The sequence below is a fragment of the Oncorhynchus masou genome, chromosome 9 (genome assembly GCF_036934945.1).
Source record: "Oncorhynchus masou masou isolate Uvic2021 chromosome 9, UVic_Omas_1.1, whole genome shotgun sequence".
In the NCBI taxonomy this organism is placed as follows: Eukaryota; Metazoa; Chordata; class Actinopteri; order Salmoniformes; family Salmonidae; genus Oncorhynchus; species Oncorhynchus masou.
Window position 1 is genome coordinate 29,401,518 of NC_088220.1, and position 17,608 is coordinate 29,419,125.

Sequence of the window (17,608 nt, forward strand, 5' to 3'; positions counted from 1 at the left end):
GCTAGACAGCCATTTTCAGGTCTTGCCATAGATTTTCAATTAGATTTCAGTCAAAACTATAACTCGGCCACTCAGGAACATTTACTGTCTTTTTGGTAAGCAACTCCAGTGTAGATTTGGCCTTGTGATTTAGGTTATTGTCCTGCTGAAAGGTGAATTCATCTCCCAGAGTCAAGAGGAAAGCAGACTGAACCTGGTGTTCCTATTGGATTTTGCAGTATTACTTTAGTACCTTGTTGCAAACACGATGCACGTTTGGAATATATAACAGTCATTGAACATTAAACTGTTAATGTGTAGCCTCATGGTGAAATCCCTGAGTGGTTTCCTTCCTCTCCGGCAACGGAGTTAGGAAGGACGCCTGTGTCTTTGCAGTGACTGGGTGTATTGATACACCATCCACAGTGTAATTAATAACTTCAGCACGCTCAAAGGGATATTCAATGTCTGCTATTTTAACATTTGGAAAGTATTCAGACCCCTTGACTTTTGTTACATTACAGCATTATTCTAAAGTGGATTAAATTGTTTTTTTCCACAATCTACACACAAAACCCATAATGTAAAAGCAAAAACAGATTTTTAGCAAATTTACATAAGTATTCAGACCCTTTACTCTGTACTTTGTTGAAGCACCTTTGGCAGCGATTACAGCCTCGAGTCTTCTTGGGTATGACGCTACAAGCTTAGCACACCTGTATTTGGGGAGTTTCTCTTATTCTTCTCTGCAGATCCTCTCAACCTCTGTCAGGTTGGATGGGGGAGCGTTGCTGCACAGCTATTTTTTTGTCTCTCCAGAGATGTTTGATCAGGTTCAAGTCCGGGCTCTGGCTGGGCCACTCAAGGACATTCAGAGACTTGTCCCGAAACCACTCCTGCGTTGTCTTGGCTGTGTGCTTAGGGTCGTTGTCCTGTTGGAAGGTGAACCTTCACCCCAGTCTATTGTCTGGAGCAGGTTTTCATCAAGAATCGCTCTGTACTTTGCCCCATTTATCTTTCCCTTGATCCTGGTCTCCCAGTCCTTGCCGCTGAAAAACATCCACACAGAATGATGCTGCCACCACCATGCTTCACCATAGGGATGGTACCAGGTTTCCTCCAGACGTGACGCTTTCAGGCCAAAGAGTTCAATCTTGGTTTCATCAAACCAGAGAATATTGTTTATCTTGGTCTGAGAGTCCTTTAGGCAATCTCCAAGTGGGCTGTCTTGTGCCTTTTACAGAGGAGTGTCTTCTGTCTGGAGCTCTGTCAGAATGACCATAGGGTTCTTGGTCACCTCCCTGAGGCAAACTGAGCAATTTGGCTGGGCAGCCAGCTCTAAGAAGAGTCTTGGTGGTTCCAAACTTCTTCCATTTAAGAATGAAGGAGGCCACTGCGTTCTTGGGGACCTTTAAAGAACTGAAAACGGCTGATCTGTTAACCTTCTTGCAACATCAAAGGATGTTTTGTGCAGCCTGACGCAAACATTATATGAATGTCAGCACAACTGATCAGTTTTTGTGTTTTGGGAACCTCTCTCTTGTCATATCCTCAAAATGTTACCACAACCCAAAGACAATTGTAAACATACAAATGTATTTCTGGGAACATTCTTGCAACATCAGGCAAATGTTGTTGTTTTTTTACCTATTAGTAACATTGCAATCATCAGCACAACTGGATAGCTGTTTGTGTTTTTGGAACATATATTTTGTGATGACCCCACAATGTTCCCACCAGACTGCTCCTACAACCTAATGAAACATTCTGGGAACATTTAAAGAATAGACAACATGTGTTCTGGGAATGTTCTTGCAACGTCAGGCGAATGTTTTATACAAACATTGTATAATCATCATCACAACTGGACCGTTTTTGTGTTATGAGAACATTTGCCCCAACTTAATAAATGTTCTGGGAACTTTCAAAAGAAGAAAATAACCAATTTTGGTTTGCTGGATTAACTTTAAATGAAAAAGGTGTGAACACAATGCACCTTTAAGACAGAAGGCGTGGAATACTTACAAAGTCCTGACTCCCATCTTGATGGCAGAGACGACAGTCACCACAGCTGAATGCAGCACATTCCGAGTGGGCATGCAGCTCACAAACTGAAACCGAAAACAGAGGTTACATTACTTCTGTCAAAGTCACTACTATGACTGATGGACTAGTTAGATTTCCCCCAAGGAAGTTTAAATACAGTGTGAATCTCATTCTTCAAAAATGTATGCACTCACTACTGTAAGTTGCCCTGGATAAGAGTGTCTGCTAAATTACTCAAATGTAAAAGTACATTCCCCTACTACTGCAGTTTCGATTTGAGATAACATGTTTCATATGAGGTGACAGTAGAGAATGTTACCTTTTATTTTAGGGTCTTTTCATACATATCTGATTTACTGTTTAGAAATGAAAGCACTTTATATATCTTTATAGACAAATTCACTTAATGTATTAAAGTAATCAAAAGTTGAGTATTTAGTCCCATATTCTTAGCATGCAATGACTACATCAAGCTTGTGACTTTACAAACTCGTTGGATGCATTTGCAGTTTGTTTTTGGATGTATTTTGGGTTATGTTTTGCCCCATAGGAACGGAATGGTGAATGATGGCTGGAGTCATTTTCTTTCTAAGTGGGTAGATAAAATGTTTTTGAACACTTCTAAATCAATCCTGATATTGCCATGATTAAGAAAAATCATGAATAATGACGAGTGAGAAAGTTACAGAGGCTACAACAAAGCATGCTAACCTCTCACCATTACCAATGATGGGGAGATAAAACATTTTTGGGAGGTATATGATCTTCGTCCCTCTAACTTTCTCACTCAGGCCTTCCGAGTGGCACAGTGGTCTAAGGCACTGATTCGTAGTGCTTGAGGTGTCACAGCCCCGGGTTTGATCCCAGGCTGTGTTTACAGCCAGCCGTGACTGGGAGACCCATGCTGCGGCGCACAATTGGTCCAGCGTCGCTCAGGTTAGGGGAGGGTTTGGCCGGCCGGGATTTCCTCGTCTCATCCCGCTCTAGCGACTCCTTGTGGCGGGCCGGGCGCCTGCAAGCTGACTTCTATTGCCAGGTGAACGGTGTTTCCTCCAACACATTGGTGCGGTTGGCTTCTGGGTTAAGCAAACAGTGTGTCAAGAAGCAGTGCGGTTTGGCAGGATCGTGTTTTGGAGGACGCATGGCTCTCGACCTTCTCCTGTTGTGGAGTTGCAGTAATGGGACAAGACTGTAACTACCAATTTGATATCATGAGAATGGGTTTTGAGCCCAACCGGTTCAGTTTAGTATTTTTTTGTTGCCTGTTTTGCATTTTATTTTGGCATTCATTGATGTCACATATCAGCTTGCAAATAATGTAAAAATAAATAATAATAGACTTAATAAAGCCGCATACAAACACGGTCTCTTTCTTGAGTAAGGCAGCTCCAAAATGTAGGTGTTTCAGCCCAGCTCAATGCTTTCTGTGGTGGTGGGGCAGCCAGCGAAAATACAGAGCGTAGGGGTTGGTAATCTTCTCTAGTTGCGGCGTGATTAGCTCAGTGTTCTGTCACTCATGAGGACACTACTTCACCGGAGAATCTACAGGTAGAGCTAGGCAGTTCAAGCCCCCTTGGGTGCTGCCATAGATTTACATTAGAAGTCCCTGTCCAAGAAGGCTTAAGGCCATTGGCCAGAGATTAAATGACGTCAAATCACATTATATCTACCATAGCTTTAATTGTACTGATCATGTCAACATCATACTTTCACAATCTTACCTAGCTAGCTAGACAACCAGTCATCATCATGAATCACATTGACAATTTACAGGCAAACCCTTTTCAATACTTGTCATATGAAGAGAAATTATAGATCAATCGTATCGGTGCTCATTGGCCATAAACATTACACAACAAGTCGGAAATTCAACAATGAGTTGTTTGGAAGGAATCAAAGGCTAACTGCAAGCGTTGCAAAACAATCACTATTTTGCTTCCCCTGCCAGCTATTTGGTGGAGAGGATGTGTGGTCCAAGTCTGGGTTTGAGGATTTAAAACATCTCTCTGAAAGGGTCTCTTTTCCAAGCTTAAAATGATAAACATTCACATTGGTCATGCTGTCAGTCCAGCATGACTTATGCCACGTTCAAAACAACTGGAAACTTGGAAATCTCATACTCCATTGCTTCACTCTGAAAAAAAAAAGCTCTGACTGGGAAAACACATTTTGAACGGTCATCCAACTCTGAATTCCATGTAGGGAACTCGGGCCTCTTTGTAGAGCTCCGACCTGAAAAATCACTGATGTCATGATTCAACCTTGTTTTTTTTCCAGAGTTCTCAGTTGTCTTGAAAGCACCATAAATCCAGAAAATGCCAGACTGTGACAAAGTTTGATAACAAAGTTTGCACACAAGAAAGACAGCCGCACCATGTTCAAGTGAGCACAGCACAACAACGGTGAGTCCAAAAATGTATGCTGCTGCATAAATGATGTAAAATGCCAGGGAGATATGCATACTGTAGATAAGAAAGTAATACTCATGACCAATGATGTTACATGCTGACCAGACCGGACACGTCGCATGCGTGAGCATCGCAAAATAAATTTAGAAATCTATGTTATTCAATTATTGCACCCACACTGCTCGCACGCGCCAACGAGCGTCAGCGATGCCAAGGGCTAAAATAGAACTCCTTTCTATTTCTGACGCAGATCGCGCTGACAGTCCTGCCTCTCCCATCTCCTCATTGGTTTATAGAAGCAGGTACCCATGTGCCATTTCCTCATTGGTTATACCCACGTGTGTGATTGAAAGACTAAATGTCAACCGGTTTGGGTTGCGTGTAAGTGTATGTTGTGTAGTAAGCTGTTAGTAGCGCATGTGCCTCAGCCTAATAATTTGGTCCCTTTTCCCCTCATAATTTAGCCTACTGTTCTGATTTGGTGATGCACCTGTAGCCTATAGCCTGTTTTAGAGAAATGTCACCATCAAATATGGTAAGAGCTTTCTTTGTCTGCTTATATGCCCCCGTTATTTATCCTATGTTCTTAGGGTGCACAGGGAGGATGCTGTAAGACCGGCCCATGTTCTGAATTCTGTCGCGAAATGTGCTGAACAAATAGTTATATCGACTACTTGCTCATTAATGTCTTAACCGAAATGACGGCTTGCCTCTTATCCGGTCATCGTGTCCTTATGCCATAGTTTGTACATCTCAATTGTTTTATTGCTTATATAGGTCTATCTCATTAGTATCTTATTCATCATTTTAGGCCATGTTGGAATTATTTCATTGTTTTGCTTACTTTGTGTATTATCTCATTATCTCATGTGCTTTTCTTAAGGAGGAGGGGATACTATATAATGTTGTTGGGTCTGTATCCATGTTTGCCAGTGACAGTCTCTTCCCATTCAAATATTGTTTTTTTCAACAAAAAGTTCAGTAATATACCCATGTAATTCCAGTTGATTTTGCGAGGGTTGTTTTGTTTGCGCAATGTGCTGCCTTTGCTTCGGTATATTGTCTATAAATGTGGATCCTCATGATTGTATTTTCCTTCCTTTTTAAACCACATAGGCCTATTCAAATAATACAATGTTGTGTAGTGGCTTTGTTGGCATGCATCTAAAAAAAAAAGTTGAATTTGCCCTAAGATTTACATGCTAAACCGCTGGGTAGCATCCACATTCATGTAGATGTGTTCACAAACATCTATTCTTACTAGCAATAAAAATGACACAATACATTATTCTCCATTCACTTCCTATTGGACCAAACAATGCGAAACACAACCAAACAAGCTGTAAATGCATTCAACCAGTTTATAGCGTTACAAGCTTGATACAGACATTGTGTGCAAGGTACATGTGACCAAATACTAAACCTTTGACTACTTTAAATACACTATAAGTGAAATGTGTCCAAATATAAATGACATCATCAAATAGTGGACTAAATATATTAAGTGCTTTAATTTCTAAACTGTAAATCAGATATGTATGAAGGGGACATTCTGTACTGTCGCCTCATATGAAACATTTGATTTCAAATCCAAAATGCTGGAGTATAGAGCCATATGTAATATTTTAGCATCACTCTCTAAATACATATGGAGGGGAGTGTATAGAAAATCTACTTTGGGTGTGTACACGTGTGTTTACTGTCCAATGTGGCCTATGTACACGTACCTTGAGGTTTAGCTTCCATATGCAACATCATGACCTGCACACTTCTACTAAGTAAACATGCAACACTTTGGCCATACGTTGCAAGTACATTGTGCCATTGGTCGCATATACACTGTCTGTTGTGAAAGCTCTTGAAAACGAACCTTCACAGCGAATGGCTGTGTTTCCCTCCAGATGTTTTCGACACACACAGCAGAATCTCTTTTTCTGCCCTGCTGGACCAAAGCAATGGGCCACAGGGATCTGGAGTTCACAAATGGACAAAAAAGAAATATGCACACTTCTACAAAGTAAACATGCAACACTTTGGCCATACGTTGCAAGTACATTGTGCCATTGGTGGCACATACACTGTCTGTTGTGAAAGCTCTTGAAACCATGCCGAAGGATTGTCGGGCTAGCATGCACTAACCACAATCACAAGCAGCGATAGAGCAGTTTAACTTTGTGCTGTCACTCACCCGCACCAGCGTCGGGGCCATACATGAACACGCAGTCCGCACAGTCTTCAGGCACTTCTCATGGCACATAAAGTTACATACTAGGGGTGGGAGGAGACACCAGAGTCAGTCAACTAGTCAATTCATCCTTGGAGCATCAGTAACAAGGCTATCTAAAGTCCCATTCATTTCTTGTAATGAGATTTTGGTGTTACACTGTCTATAAACGACCTTTGTATTGGCTAATGTCTTGTAAATGCTTTAGTAATGCCTTCACCCAATAATGCATTATAATATTTGCTAAGCATTCGTAATAATCTTTATAGATTGGCAATTCTACGGTAACCAAGTGACACTGAGACTCAGATGTTTTACTTTAAATTGTATGCCAAACAAAAAAACAATAATTGCTCAATTAAAAAAAATAAGAAAATGTGTTTTTGTATAGTGTTCTATGAAAATTGTTAAAAGTGGTCCTTGTGTATAGAGTTGTATTCTTTGTTTAACTTTGCAATCATTGTTGTTGTTTTTAAGTGAAAATCTGATTCTCGGTGTCACCCAGATGCACACAGTTGTGGCAGTCATGATGCATTAGAATAGACCTACTCTAGAAAGTGCTACTGAACTGGTTCCTGACAAGGTTACGGCTCAGGGTCTATATGTTGAAAGGAGCAGTGGTTTGTCACAACCCACTGGGCACACACTGCTTGAGTCAGGCCATAAGCAGCCCTATAGACCTACTGAGATATTATGGGCTTCTGCTAGATGGCACAGTGACAAGTGTTCTAATCACGGAGGCGACATACAGTCTATGCTTCACATTTGACACATTAGCAAATAGGCTGTCACAGCATATAAGAAGGCACATAAGTCTATAATCTAGCACCACTGTAGCATTATAAACATGTCTTATGCCATGTCTAGGGTGTTTAGTTTTTTGTTGTTGCTCTCGAGCATCCAGTCCCCTGTTGCCATGCCGACCAGTTAAAGTGTATCACGATTTGACTGCAGCTAATTGCGCACCAGAGACTTTGCATTTCCCCTCGTTCGCTCGCTCTGCCTGGTAACACTGGGTGCCGTCCATCAGTCTTATGCTGTTATGCAGTGCTGCTGTGCTGTCCCCATGCCTCAGTGTAAGGCTAGGCATTGCTTTATTTCCTATATGTTTTTACATGTTCATGGGAGGTACATTTTCAGATGGAGTAAAGGAGAGGGACTTTACTGAATTGACATTAATCGATAGCATCCTAATGTCAGTCTGTGCATGATAATGGCATTGGTCTACAGGCTGCAGTTTAACATTTTTACACACACACAAATGTATTGGACACAACGACACGGCCTCTTTCGCACACACATACACAATGTTACTACACACATACAGCTCTTCCTCTCGCCTACGACACGCACACAAACTGCCATCTGGGTAAGTACTGCTCTAGGAACATGCCATACTGTCACGGCGACAATATCTAAACAAGTTTAGAACCTATACGCATTACGTCAACCAAAATGCTTCAGTTTGAGAATTCAACAATTCAAGGAAAATTCCCCAACGTCAAGCACATTTTACATTTCAGTTGAGCCGTTTCAACTCAACTGGTCAAGTGAAGAAACAAAAACAAATGTCACGTCTCATGTAAACCAACCTACCTTCACAAATGAATCCGATAAGACCCCATATGAAATCACTGCAGTTGTGGCAGAACGTTGGCTTGGTGAGAGTCACTTTCCTAAAACAATGTCCGGGTGCACTGACATGGTACCTTGAGCGAGACCCAGGGGATTGTTGTGCCTTTTTCCTCCCGGACAGGGGGCTTGCGCTTTCCATGATGGAATTCTCATTCTTCGTTCGAGTGCTGTTTGCCATCGTATCTGTGCACCACAAGAGTCGTGTATAATGAAAACGTAGCTAGGGTGTTTGAGTGAAAATATGTTTCCGCTGCCAAGCGGCAAAATCAGCGAGCTCCAGCTACGTTATGCCCAACCGCCGTGTCATTACACTTTGGAGCCAGTGGTGCCAGCTGCTGCTGGAGCTATAGCGGTCATGAAGTTAGCTAACAACAATAGACATGGCAGTTAGCTACCAGCATTGCAAAAAAAATAAAAAACATAAGTCATGAATGATCCAGAAATATGGTTAATTGACAAAACACTCCGTCTTGTGGCTCGTCACCAGGAAACATGAAAAAGAAGCTTACTGGCTAACTTAACGTTAGCAAAACGCTAAATTTACTCGCAAAAAAATTAAAGGCAAGCAAGTTCAAAGAAAATCCATCAAAGCAACAAGTGACAATCTAACTAATTAACGACTTAAATTGCTAACTAAATTGGTTGTTTTTATCCTGCTCCGTTTTTCTTTTGCAGCTTTTACACATCAGCTGCTAGCTACTTCCGCCCGCAGTTTTCATAGTTGTGCAGCGGTTTTCATCCGCCCTGACATGGTTGGCCCTCACAGCGCCTAGACATGAGTGAGTGACCAGCATCACAGAATTTTCAAAGCAAATGAAGCACAGCACAAACAGATAAGTCCTTGCGGGGCTCCAGCAGCCATCTCGTCCATAACGCGCAAGCGACCCTATTGCCCTAACAACTCATTGTGCAGTTCTCCAGATTATAATATTTTTTTTTTTACAATGCAACAAATTCTTGTTTTTTATTCACTAGCCTACTTGTATTTCCCATAACATTTTGGCATGCGGCATTTCACCTACCACCGGTCACCAGTATTGTAATGACCTGACTAGATTAAAAAGGAACAATTGTCCAGACAGAGGATTGAGTTCACGAATTTACGGAGTATTAACCCAACTTCACACAGGCTACTGTTTGGCCGTAGCCCACGCCAAATAAATGAAGGATACCCAATAAAACAACCGTGACCTTCTCTCGTGAAGGCCCGCCATAATAGAGAGAACAATAGCTAAACTTCCAATGCTCCACCCCCCTGCCCGAACCCCTCCACGCCACTCCGCCAACCACCAGGCTGCCCGGCATCAGAACATTCCAGGCATTCCCATTATTGGAAAGATAGCAGGTTGATTGGCATGTCGGACCCCGCGAACACTGGGTAATGGTAAGTACAAAACAACCCAACTAATAGCATAACACATAACACACAGCTGTCAGTGCGGGTTGTTATAGTATTATACTTATCCGTGGTCAAACGAATTGGTGGAAACCTGACAATACTTATAACCTATCAACTCAAAAGTAAAGTGATAAACCCCAATGGGCCTTTTTCTGCCTTTCTTATCGTCCCTTCAATTCATCAGTCAACCAACTTTTGGATATAGGCCGGTTATTTTTGTTTTCTTTATTTAACTAGACAGTTTAACAGTTAAGAACAAATTCTTATTTTCAATGACGGCCTATGAACAGTGGATGAACTGTCTTGTTCAGGGGCAGAACGACAGATTTTACCTTGTCAGCTCGGGGATTCGATCGGGGATTCGACCTTTTGGTTACAAGTCCAACGCTCTAACCACTAGGCTACCTGCTGCCACCTAGTGGTATTTAGGTGAGAATACATGTGACAACTCACATTGCATGAACACAGTGAAATGTATTAACCTTGGCCTGAAACTTATGTCACAGTGGATAGCTAAGAGCATGCAGATCAAGAAGTAGAAATCCAGGGCCCAGATTTTCAAAACATTTAATGCAGATCAAAATGATCATGTGGTGTTAGATTCTGCTCCTTTAGATGTAGTCCCTCATTTTTGGATGTCGTTTTTAGAAAACTGAATCAAATCTCTTAATATATAACATATGCTACAACAAATACACTTTTATATGATCCCATGACATTTGGGATAAAGAAAATATGTATTTCTAAAGTGAAGGGTAACACAATTGAATGAGGGCTCAGGATGAAGACGAAGCCGTTCTGCCAGTCACATTCTGTTAAAGGTCTCCAAAGCACACACATCCCCGGGTCGCTCCTCTTTTCAGTTTGTTGCAGCTAGCGACTGGAACGAGCTGCAACAAACACTCAAACTGGACAGTTTCATCTCAATCTCTTCATTCAAAGACTCAATCATGGACACTCTTACTGACAGTTGTGGCTGTTTTGTGTGATGTATTGTTTTGTTGTCTCTACCTTCTTGACCTTTGTGCTGTTGACTTTGCCCAATAATGTTTGTACCATGTCTTTGTGCTGCTACTATATTTATATTGTATTTATTTTTTAAATCCCAGGCCCCCATCCCCATAGGCCTTTTGGTAGGCCATCATTGTAAATAAGAATTTGTTCTTAACTGGCTTGCCCAGTTAAATAAAGGCTAAATAAAATAAATAAAAAAGACAACACATGGTCATTTTAATCTGGATTAAATGGGCCCTGGTGACCAGTTTTGAGAGGAATATGAAAACATGTGTATTCTATTGTAGGCCTACCTGTACTAAACAAAACTATCAACACAACATGTAAAGTGTTGGTCCCATGTTTCATGAGCTGAAATAAAACGTCCCAGAAATGTTCTATATACGCACAAAAAGCATTTACATCCCTGTTAGTGAGCATTTCTCCTTTGCAAAAATAATCCATCCATTTCAAGAAGCTGATGAAACAGCATGATCATTACACAGGTGCACCTTGTGCTGTGGCCAATAAAAGGCCACTCTGAAATGTGGTTTTATCACACAACACATTGCCACAGATGTCTCATGTTGAGGGAGCATGCAATTGGCATGCTGACTGCAGGACTGTCCACCAAAGCTGTTGCCAGAGAATGTTTATTTCTCTACCATAAACTGCCTACGTTGTTTTAGAGAATTTGGCAGTACATCCAACCAGCCTCACAACCACAGACCACGTGTAACCACACCAGTCCAGGACCTCCACATCCGGCTTCTTCACCTGTGGAATTGTCTGAGACCAGCCACCTGGACAGCTGACGAAACTGAGATGCATTTCTGTCTGTAATAAAGCCATTCTGTGGGGGAAAAACACATGGGTGGTTCAGGCCCACGCATGACTGCGCCCCTGCCCAGTCGTGAAATCCATAGAGTAGTGCCTAATGAATTTATTTCCTTATATGAACCGTAATTCAGTAAAATCGTTGAAATTGTTGCAGGTTTTTGTCCAGTACACATACGGTTATACCAAACTGAGAAAATAGGTGAGGCACAGACCCAACAGGTCTCGACCAATGATTTATACTGTATACACAGTGCATTTGGAGAGTATTCAGACCCCATCCATCCACATTGTTATATTACAGCCGTATTCTAAAATGGATTAAAATATCCCCCCCCCCCCAATCTACACACTAGACCCCATAATGATGAAGCAAAAACAGGTTGACATTTTTGCATTTTTTTTTTTAAATTAACAGAAATACCTTAATTATGTAAGTATTCAGTCCCTTTGCTATAAAACTCAAAATTGATCTCAGGTGCATCCTGTTTCCATTGATCATCCTTTATGTTTCTACAATTTAGGACTCCACCTGTGGTAAATTTAATTGATCGGACATTATTTGGATAGGCACACACGTCTATATAAAGTCCCACAGTTGACAGTACATGTCAGAGCAGAAACCAAGCCATGAGGTCAAAGGAATTGTTTGTAGAGCGCAGACAGGATTTTGTCGGGGCACAGATCTAGGGAAGGGTACCCAAACAATTTCTGTAGTATTTAAGGTCCCCAACAAGTGGCCTCAATCGTTCTTAAATGGAAGTTTGCAACCATCAAGACTCTTCGTAGAGCTGTCTGCCAGGAACATTATTGCAATCAGAGGAGAAGGGCCTTGTTCAGGGAGGTGACCAAGAACCTGATGGTCACCAACAGAGCTTCTCTGTGGAGATGGGAAAATCGTCAATAAGACAACCATCTCTGCAGCACTACACCAATCAGGCCTTTATGGTATAGTGGCCAGACGGAAGCCACTCAGTAAAAGGCATGAACAGCCAGTTTGAAGTTTGCCAAAAGGCACCTAAAGGCCTCGAACATGAAACAAGATTCTCTGGTCTGACAAAACCAAGATTGAACTCCTTGCCCTGAATGCCAAGTGTCACATCTAGAGGAAACCTAGCACCCTACAGTGAAGCATGGTGGCAGGATCATGCTGTGGGGATGTTTTTCAGCAGCAGGGACAGGGAAACTAGTCAAGATCAAAGGAAAAATAGAGCAAAGTAGAGAGATATCCTTGATCTGTTTGAGCGCTCAAGACCTGACTGGGGACAAAGGGTCACCTTCCAACAGAACCTAAGCACACAGACAAGACAGGAGTGGCTTTGGGACAAGTCAACATTCTTGAGTGGCCCAACTAGAGCCCAAGCTCCCCATCCAATCTGACAAGAGCATGGGAGAAACTCCCCAAACACAGCTGTGCCAAGCTTGTAGCGTCATAATCTATACTCAAGGCTGAAATCATTGCCAAAGGTGCGTCAAAGTACTCAGTCAAGGGTCTGAATATGTAAATGTTTCTGAAAGACATCTAAACCCGTTTTTTTGCTTTGGGGTATTGCACATTTTTTTCAATTCAATTTTAGAACAAGGCTGTAAAGCAAGATGTAAATACAGTCAAGGGGTCTGAATACTTATGCACATACCATTTGACCTCTAATCACAATTTTTAGTGATCAAAGCATGGATTTGTGCTTAAATGTAATAATTGAACACCTCTTATTTGGATCCATTGTGCTATATCTAGCATTTAACTTAGTGCAGTCACATTTAAATAATTATCCATTGAACAAGCTTATTTTACCTTAAACTCCCCCACAATTAAATGTTAATGAAAGTATCCACCTCCATTAAAATACTAATTGCTTCACTTAAATCCCATATATTTTTTAATTCAACTACACAAGTCAGTCAAAAACTCATTCTTAATTACAGTGAAGCCTACCTGGGAACAATGGGTTAACTGCCTTGCTCAGGGGCATAAGGACCGATTTTTACCTTGTCAGCTCGGGGGTTCGATCTAGCAACCCAATGCTCTAACCACTACGCTACCTGCCACCCTGTTTACATTATCCATTTCACACAAAATAAATAGGTTTCTCTACTTTTTTTATTGCAAGTGAACCAAACAAACAAAAAGGTACAGCTGAAGGTTGCCAGAGACAGGAAATGTGAAGAAAGTCAGATGTTTTATAAAGACAAAAACAATTTAAGCCAACTCCTCTTCGCCCTCCTCCTCTTCAAACTCTCCCTCCTCCTCTGCAGTGGCATCTTGGTACTGCTGGTACTCAGACACCAGATCATTCATGTTGCTCTCTGCCTCGGTGAACTCCATCTCATCCATGCCCTCTCCGGTGTACCAATGGAGGAAAGCTTTACGGCGGAACATAGCTGTGAACTGCTCAGAGATGCGCTTGAACAGCTCCTGGATGGCAGTGCTGTTGCCGATGAATGTGGCGGCCATCTTGAGGCCACGGGGAGGAATGTCACAGACTGCAGTCTTGACGTTGTTTGGGATCCATTCAACGAAGTAGCTGCTGTTCTTGTTCTGTACGTTTAGCATCTGCTCGTCCACCTCTTTCATGGACATGCGCCCGCGGAAGACTGCGGCCACGGTGAGATAGCGTCCGTGGCGGGGATCACAGGCTGCCATCATGTTCTTAGAGTCAAACATCTGCTGAGTGAGCTCTGGAACAGTCAAGGCTCTGTACTGCTGGCTTCCCCTGCTGGTAAGAGGTGCAAAGCCAGGCATGAAGAAGTGGAGACGGGGGAAAGGCACCATGTTGACTGCCAGTTTGCGCAGGTCGGCGTTGAGCTGGCCAGGGAAGCGGAGACAGGTGGTGACCCCACTCATGGTGGCAGACACCAGGTGGTTGAGGTCTCCGTAGGTGGGTGTGGTGAGTTTAAGGGTACGGAAGCAGATGTCATAGAGAGCCTCATTGTCGATGCAGTAGGTCTCGTCTGTGTTCTCTACCAGCTGGTGGACTGAGAGGGTGGCGTTGTAGGGCTCCACCACAGTGTCTGACACTTTAGGGGAGGGCACCACACTGAAAGTGTTCATGATGCGGTCGGGATATTCTTCACGGATCTTGCTGATAAGCAGGGTGCCCATGCCAGAGCCAGTTCCACCTCCCAGGGAGTGGGTGAGCTGGAAGCCCTGGAGGCAGTCACAGCTCTCAGCTTCCTTCCTCACTACATCCAAGACAGAGTCAACTAGCTCTGCACCCTCGGTGTAGTGGCCCTTGGCCCAGTTGTTACCAGCGCCACTCTGACCTGGAATGGACAAAAGTAGGACATCAATGCCAAGATAATGAGATGTTATGGAAAAACTGGGCCCTGGTGATTGTGCAAACACTAAAGTCAGGGATGACAAAGCAAATTAAGCGACATGGAAACCCTTTGTTTAACGTAACCAATGCCAACAGTTTGTCTCTGGTGACTGTAGTCAGGTAATTAAGGTGTACTGTAGTAACATACAACAAATCCAGGCACAGACAACTTCCAAGTTAGTCAAACTGCCAAAGACAGTTTCTTACCAAAGACAAAGTTGTCAGGCCTGAAGATCTGACCAAAAGGTCCAGACCTCACAGAGTCCATGGTCCCAGGCTCCAAGTCCACAAGTACTGCACGTGGCACATACTTTCCACCTGAAATAACACAAGAGAACTTAAAATAAATTAACATCCTTTCAAAACCCATTCTACCACATTTAAAATAGTAACTAGGACATCAATTTTGTGTAGCCAGAGCTGGACAAACGCCAGATTAAAAGACCAAATGGCGACCATGACATCACACAACCTAACTCACCTGAAGCTTCATTGTAGTATACATTAATCCTTTCCAACTGAAGATCACTGTCCCCATGGTAACTTCCAGTGGGGTCAATGCCATGCTCGTCACTGATCACCTCCCAGAACTAAAGACAAAGAAAGCATTTTGATAAGTCTGAAAATGTATTATAAATGTATAGACAATTCAGTTAAGCTGTTTACAATCGAATTAAATAACGCAAACAAGACATTTGAATTAAAAGAGTAATCGTCTTTTTTTGCGTCATTCAAGTGCTACATCTAAAAACAAAATGGTTTCCAAAGTTGGCACCATTTTAAAATAGTATCATTGTCCTAGGTTAAAATGGACAAATAACAGGGGGAATTGTGCTCGATGTATTAGGACAGACAAATATGCATATGTAAACTGAAACAAAAGACTATAATAGTTGCAGTGAGCAGGTTTTGGCGCACCCGGCTGAACAAGAACCAGCCATATTACAACTGCGCGCGCTGAATCAACGCGGCCAACACCCTTGAATTAAGACTCATTGCGTCGATCTTCTGAAGGTTTGCCCCGTAAAAAAAAGTTGATGCCTCTTCAAAATCATTGATCTTGTTGGAACAAACGGGAAGGAAAATAATCAAGGGGATGTGATATATTCCGCCAAACAAAAATTGAACCAACTAAGAACGGGGCCACATTGTTTTCAATCCAATACATATCATTTTAAAAAATCCCAAAAGTTATTTTTTCGGGCACAATTTGAAATATAATTAAATACAATATAGCGTGGTTTATTTTCAAACAAATCATACTTCTAAACCTAATCGAAAGTCAAGGATTTAAAAGCCTAACGTGTACCAACCTTAGCGCCAATTTGATTACCGCACTGCCCAGCTTGTAAATGAACAATCTCCCTCATTTTGTTAGTAGAGTAAAGTTAGTCTAGTTTCAATGAGTTCCTTCTTTGAGCGGCGACAATCGTCAAACTGTTGCTCCAAAGTAAATTTGTTAAGTCATGCTCCAAAATCGCGTCAATTTATAGCAATCCTATTGGTTCATTTGGTCGCAGTACCCGCATTGTAAGCGACGTGATTGGTGTAATTCTGATCAGAAACGCTACGATATCACGTGTCGTAATAGGATGAATAATATAAAACCATAAAGAATGAAGTGGGAATAAAAACTCTGGCTACAGTAGCCTACATCTCGGCCTCCAGATTGTAAATCGAATTTGGTTGAGCATGTTATCAAAAGTCTAGCATGTCATCTCGACAGAATTCATTCGTTCAAGTTTGTAGCATTCAATGCCTTCAATCTGAATTTTTGCATCACGAAACATATCTCCACTAATAAGGGAGAAATAATCAATAGCCATATTTATATAATTTCACCTTTGATTTGGTCAATTTTCGTGGAGGCATAACGCAGGGAACGAGTTAAGGTTATTTTATACTTTTGGACTCTTGCTGAAGTCTTTACATGCAATCTTCAAGACAGTCTTCTAATTTATAAGAGTTATAAATCACTTGTCATTGTTCACGTTAAAAGGTTCCACATCATGTCAGTTATTTTTTAAAGTCTGCAACATTAACCTAACCATTGTCATGTTGAAATCTCAGATATACAAACTTGAATAACACTTTTATTTGTATCATGAAATCCTCCCTTCTCTCTACCTTGATTATGAGATACATACAGTACCAGTGAAAAGATTGGACACCAACTCATTCAAAGGCTTTTCTTTTTTTGTACTATTTTCTACATAGAACAATAGTGAAGACATCAAAACTATGAAATAACACATACAATAATGTTAAACAAAATATATTTTATATTCATGATAGTTGCCACTCTTTGCCTTGACAGCTTTGCACACTCCTGGCATTCTCTCAACCAGCTTCGCCTGGAATGTTTTTCCAACAGTCTTGAAGAGTTCCAACAAATGCTAAGCACTTGTTGGCTGCTTTTCCTTCACTTTGCATCCAACTCATCTCAAACCATCTCAATTGGGTTGAGGTCAGGTGATCATGGAGGCCAGGTCATCTGATGCAGCACTCCATCACTCTCCTTCTTGGTCAAATAGCCTTTACACAGCCTGGAGGTGTGTTGGGTCATTGTCCTGTTGAATATCAAATTATAGTCCCACTAAGTGCAAACCAGATGGGATGGCGTATCTCTGCAGAATGCTGTGGTAGCCATGCTGGTTAAGTGTGCTGACTGTCACCAGCAAAGCATCCCCAAAGCATTCTTCAAGGTGGGAACTACACGTGGAGATCCTCCGTTCACCTACTCTTGAGTCTCACAAAGACACAGCAG

The 17,608-nt window shown here is 41.9% G+C and overlaps 2 protein-coding genes across 2 annotated transcripts in view; both read right to left on the reverse strand.

Annotated features, from left to right (window-relative positions):
• Nucleotides 1-9,430, reverse strand: part of LOC135545801 (diacylglycerol kinase theta-like) — a 28,386-nt gene extending 18,956 nt beyond the window's left edge. The window contains exons 1-4 of the mRNA XM_064973692.1: nucleotides 8,254-9,430; nucleotides 6,622-6,701; nucleotides 6,304-6,403; nucleotides 2,005-2,090 (exon numbers count right to left, since the gene is read on the reverse strand). Of these exons, the coding sequence (XP_064829764.1) occupies nucleotides 2,005-2,090; nucleotides 6,304-6,403; nucleotides 6,622-6,701; nucleotides 8,254-8,470 (483 nt within the window). The 5' untranslated portion in view covers nucleotides 8,471-9,430. The remainder of the gene's footprint in view (nucleotides 1-2,004; nucleotides 2,091-6,303; nucleotides 6,404-6,621; nucleotides 6,702-8,253) is intronic.
• Nucleotides 9,431-13,604: 4,174 nt separating this feature from the next.
• LOC135545802 (tubulin beta-4B chain-like) lies at nucleotides 13,605-16,322 on the reverse strand. Its single transcript, XM_064973693.1, has 4 exons — nucleotides 16,155-16,322; nucleotides 15,323-15,431; nucleotides 15,049-15,159; nucleotides 13,605-14,785 (listed from the first exon to the last, which is right to left on the reverse strand). The coding sequence occupies exons 1-4, from the start codon at nucleotides 16,209-16,211 to the stop codon at nucleotides 13,722-13,724; spliced, it is 1,341 nt and encodes a 446-aa protein (XP_064829765.1). The 5' UTR covers nucleotides 16,212-16,322; the 3' UTR covers nucleotides 13,605-13,721.
• Nucleotides 16,323-17,608: the final 1,286 nt, after the last annotated feature.

What these genes read in the sequence shown, in the direction of transcription:
- LOC135545802 (XM_064973693.1), bottom strand. Translation starts at nt 16,211, where the DNA reads ATGAGGGAGATTGTTCATTTACAAGCTGGGCAGTGCGGTAATCAAATT. An exon ending in ATACTACAATGAAGCTTCAG is followed by an intron (nt 15,160 to 15,322) that starts GTGAGTTAGGTT and finishes GTGTTATTTCAG; the next exon opens with GTGGAAAGTATGTGCCACGT. An exon ending in GCCTGACAACTTTGTCTTTG is followed by an intron (nt 14,786 to 15,048) that starts GTAAGAAACTGT and finishes TGTCCATTCCAG; the next exon opens with GTCAGAGTGGCGCTGGTAAC.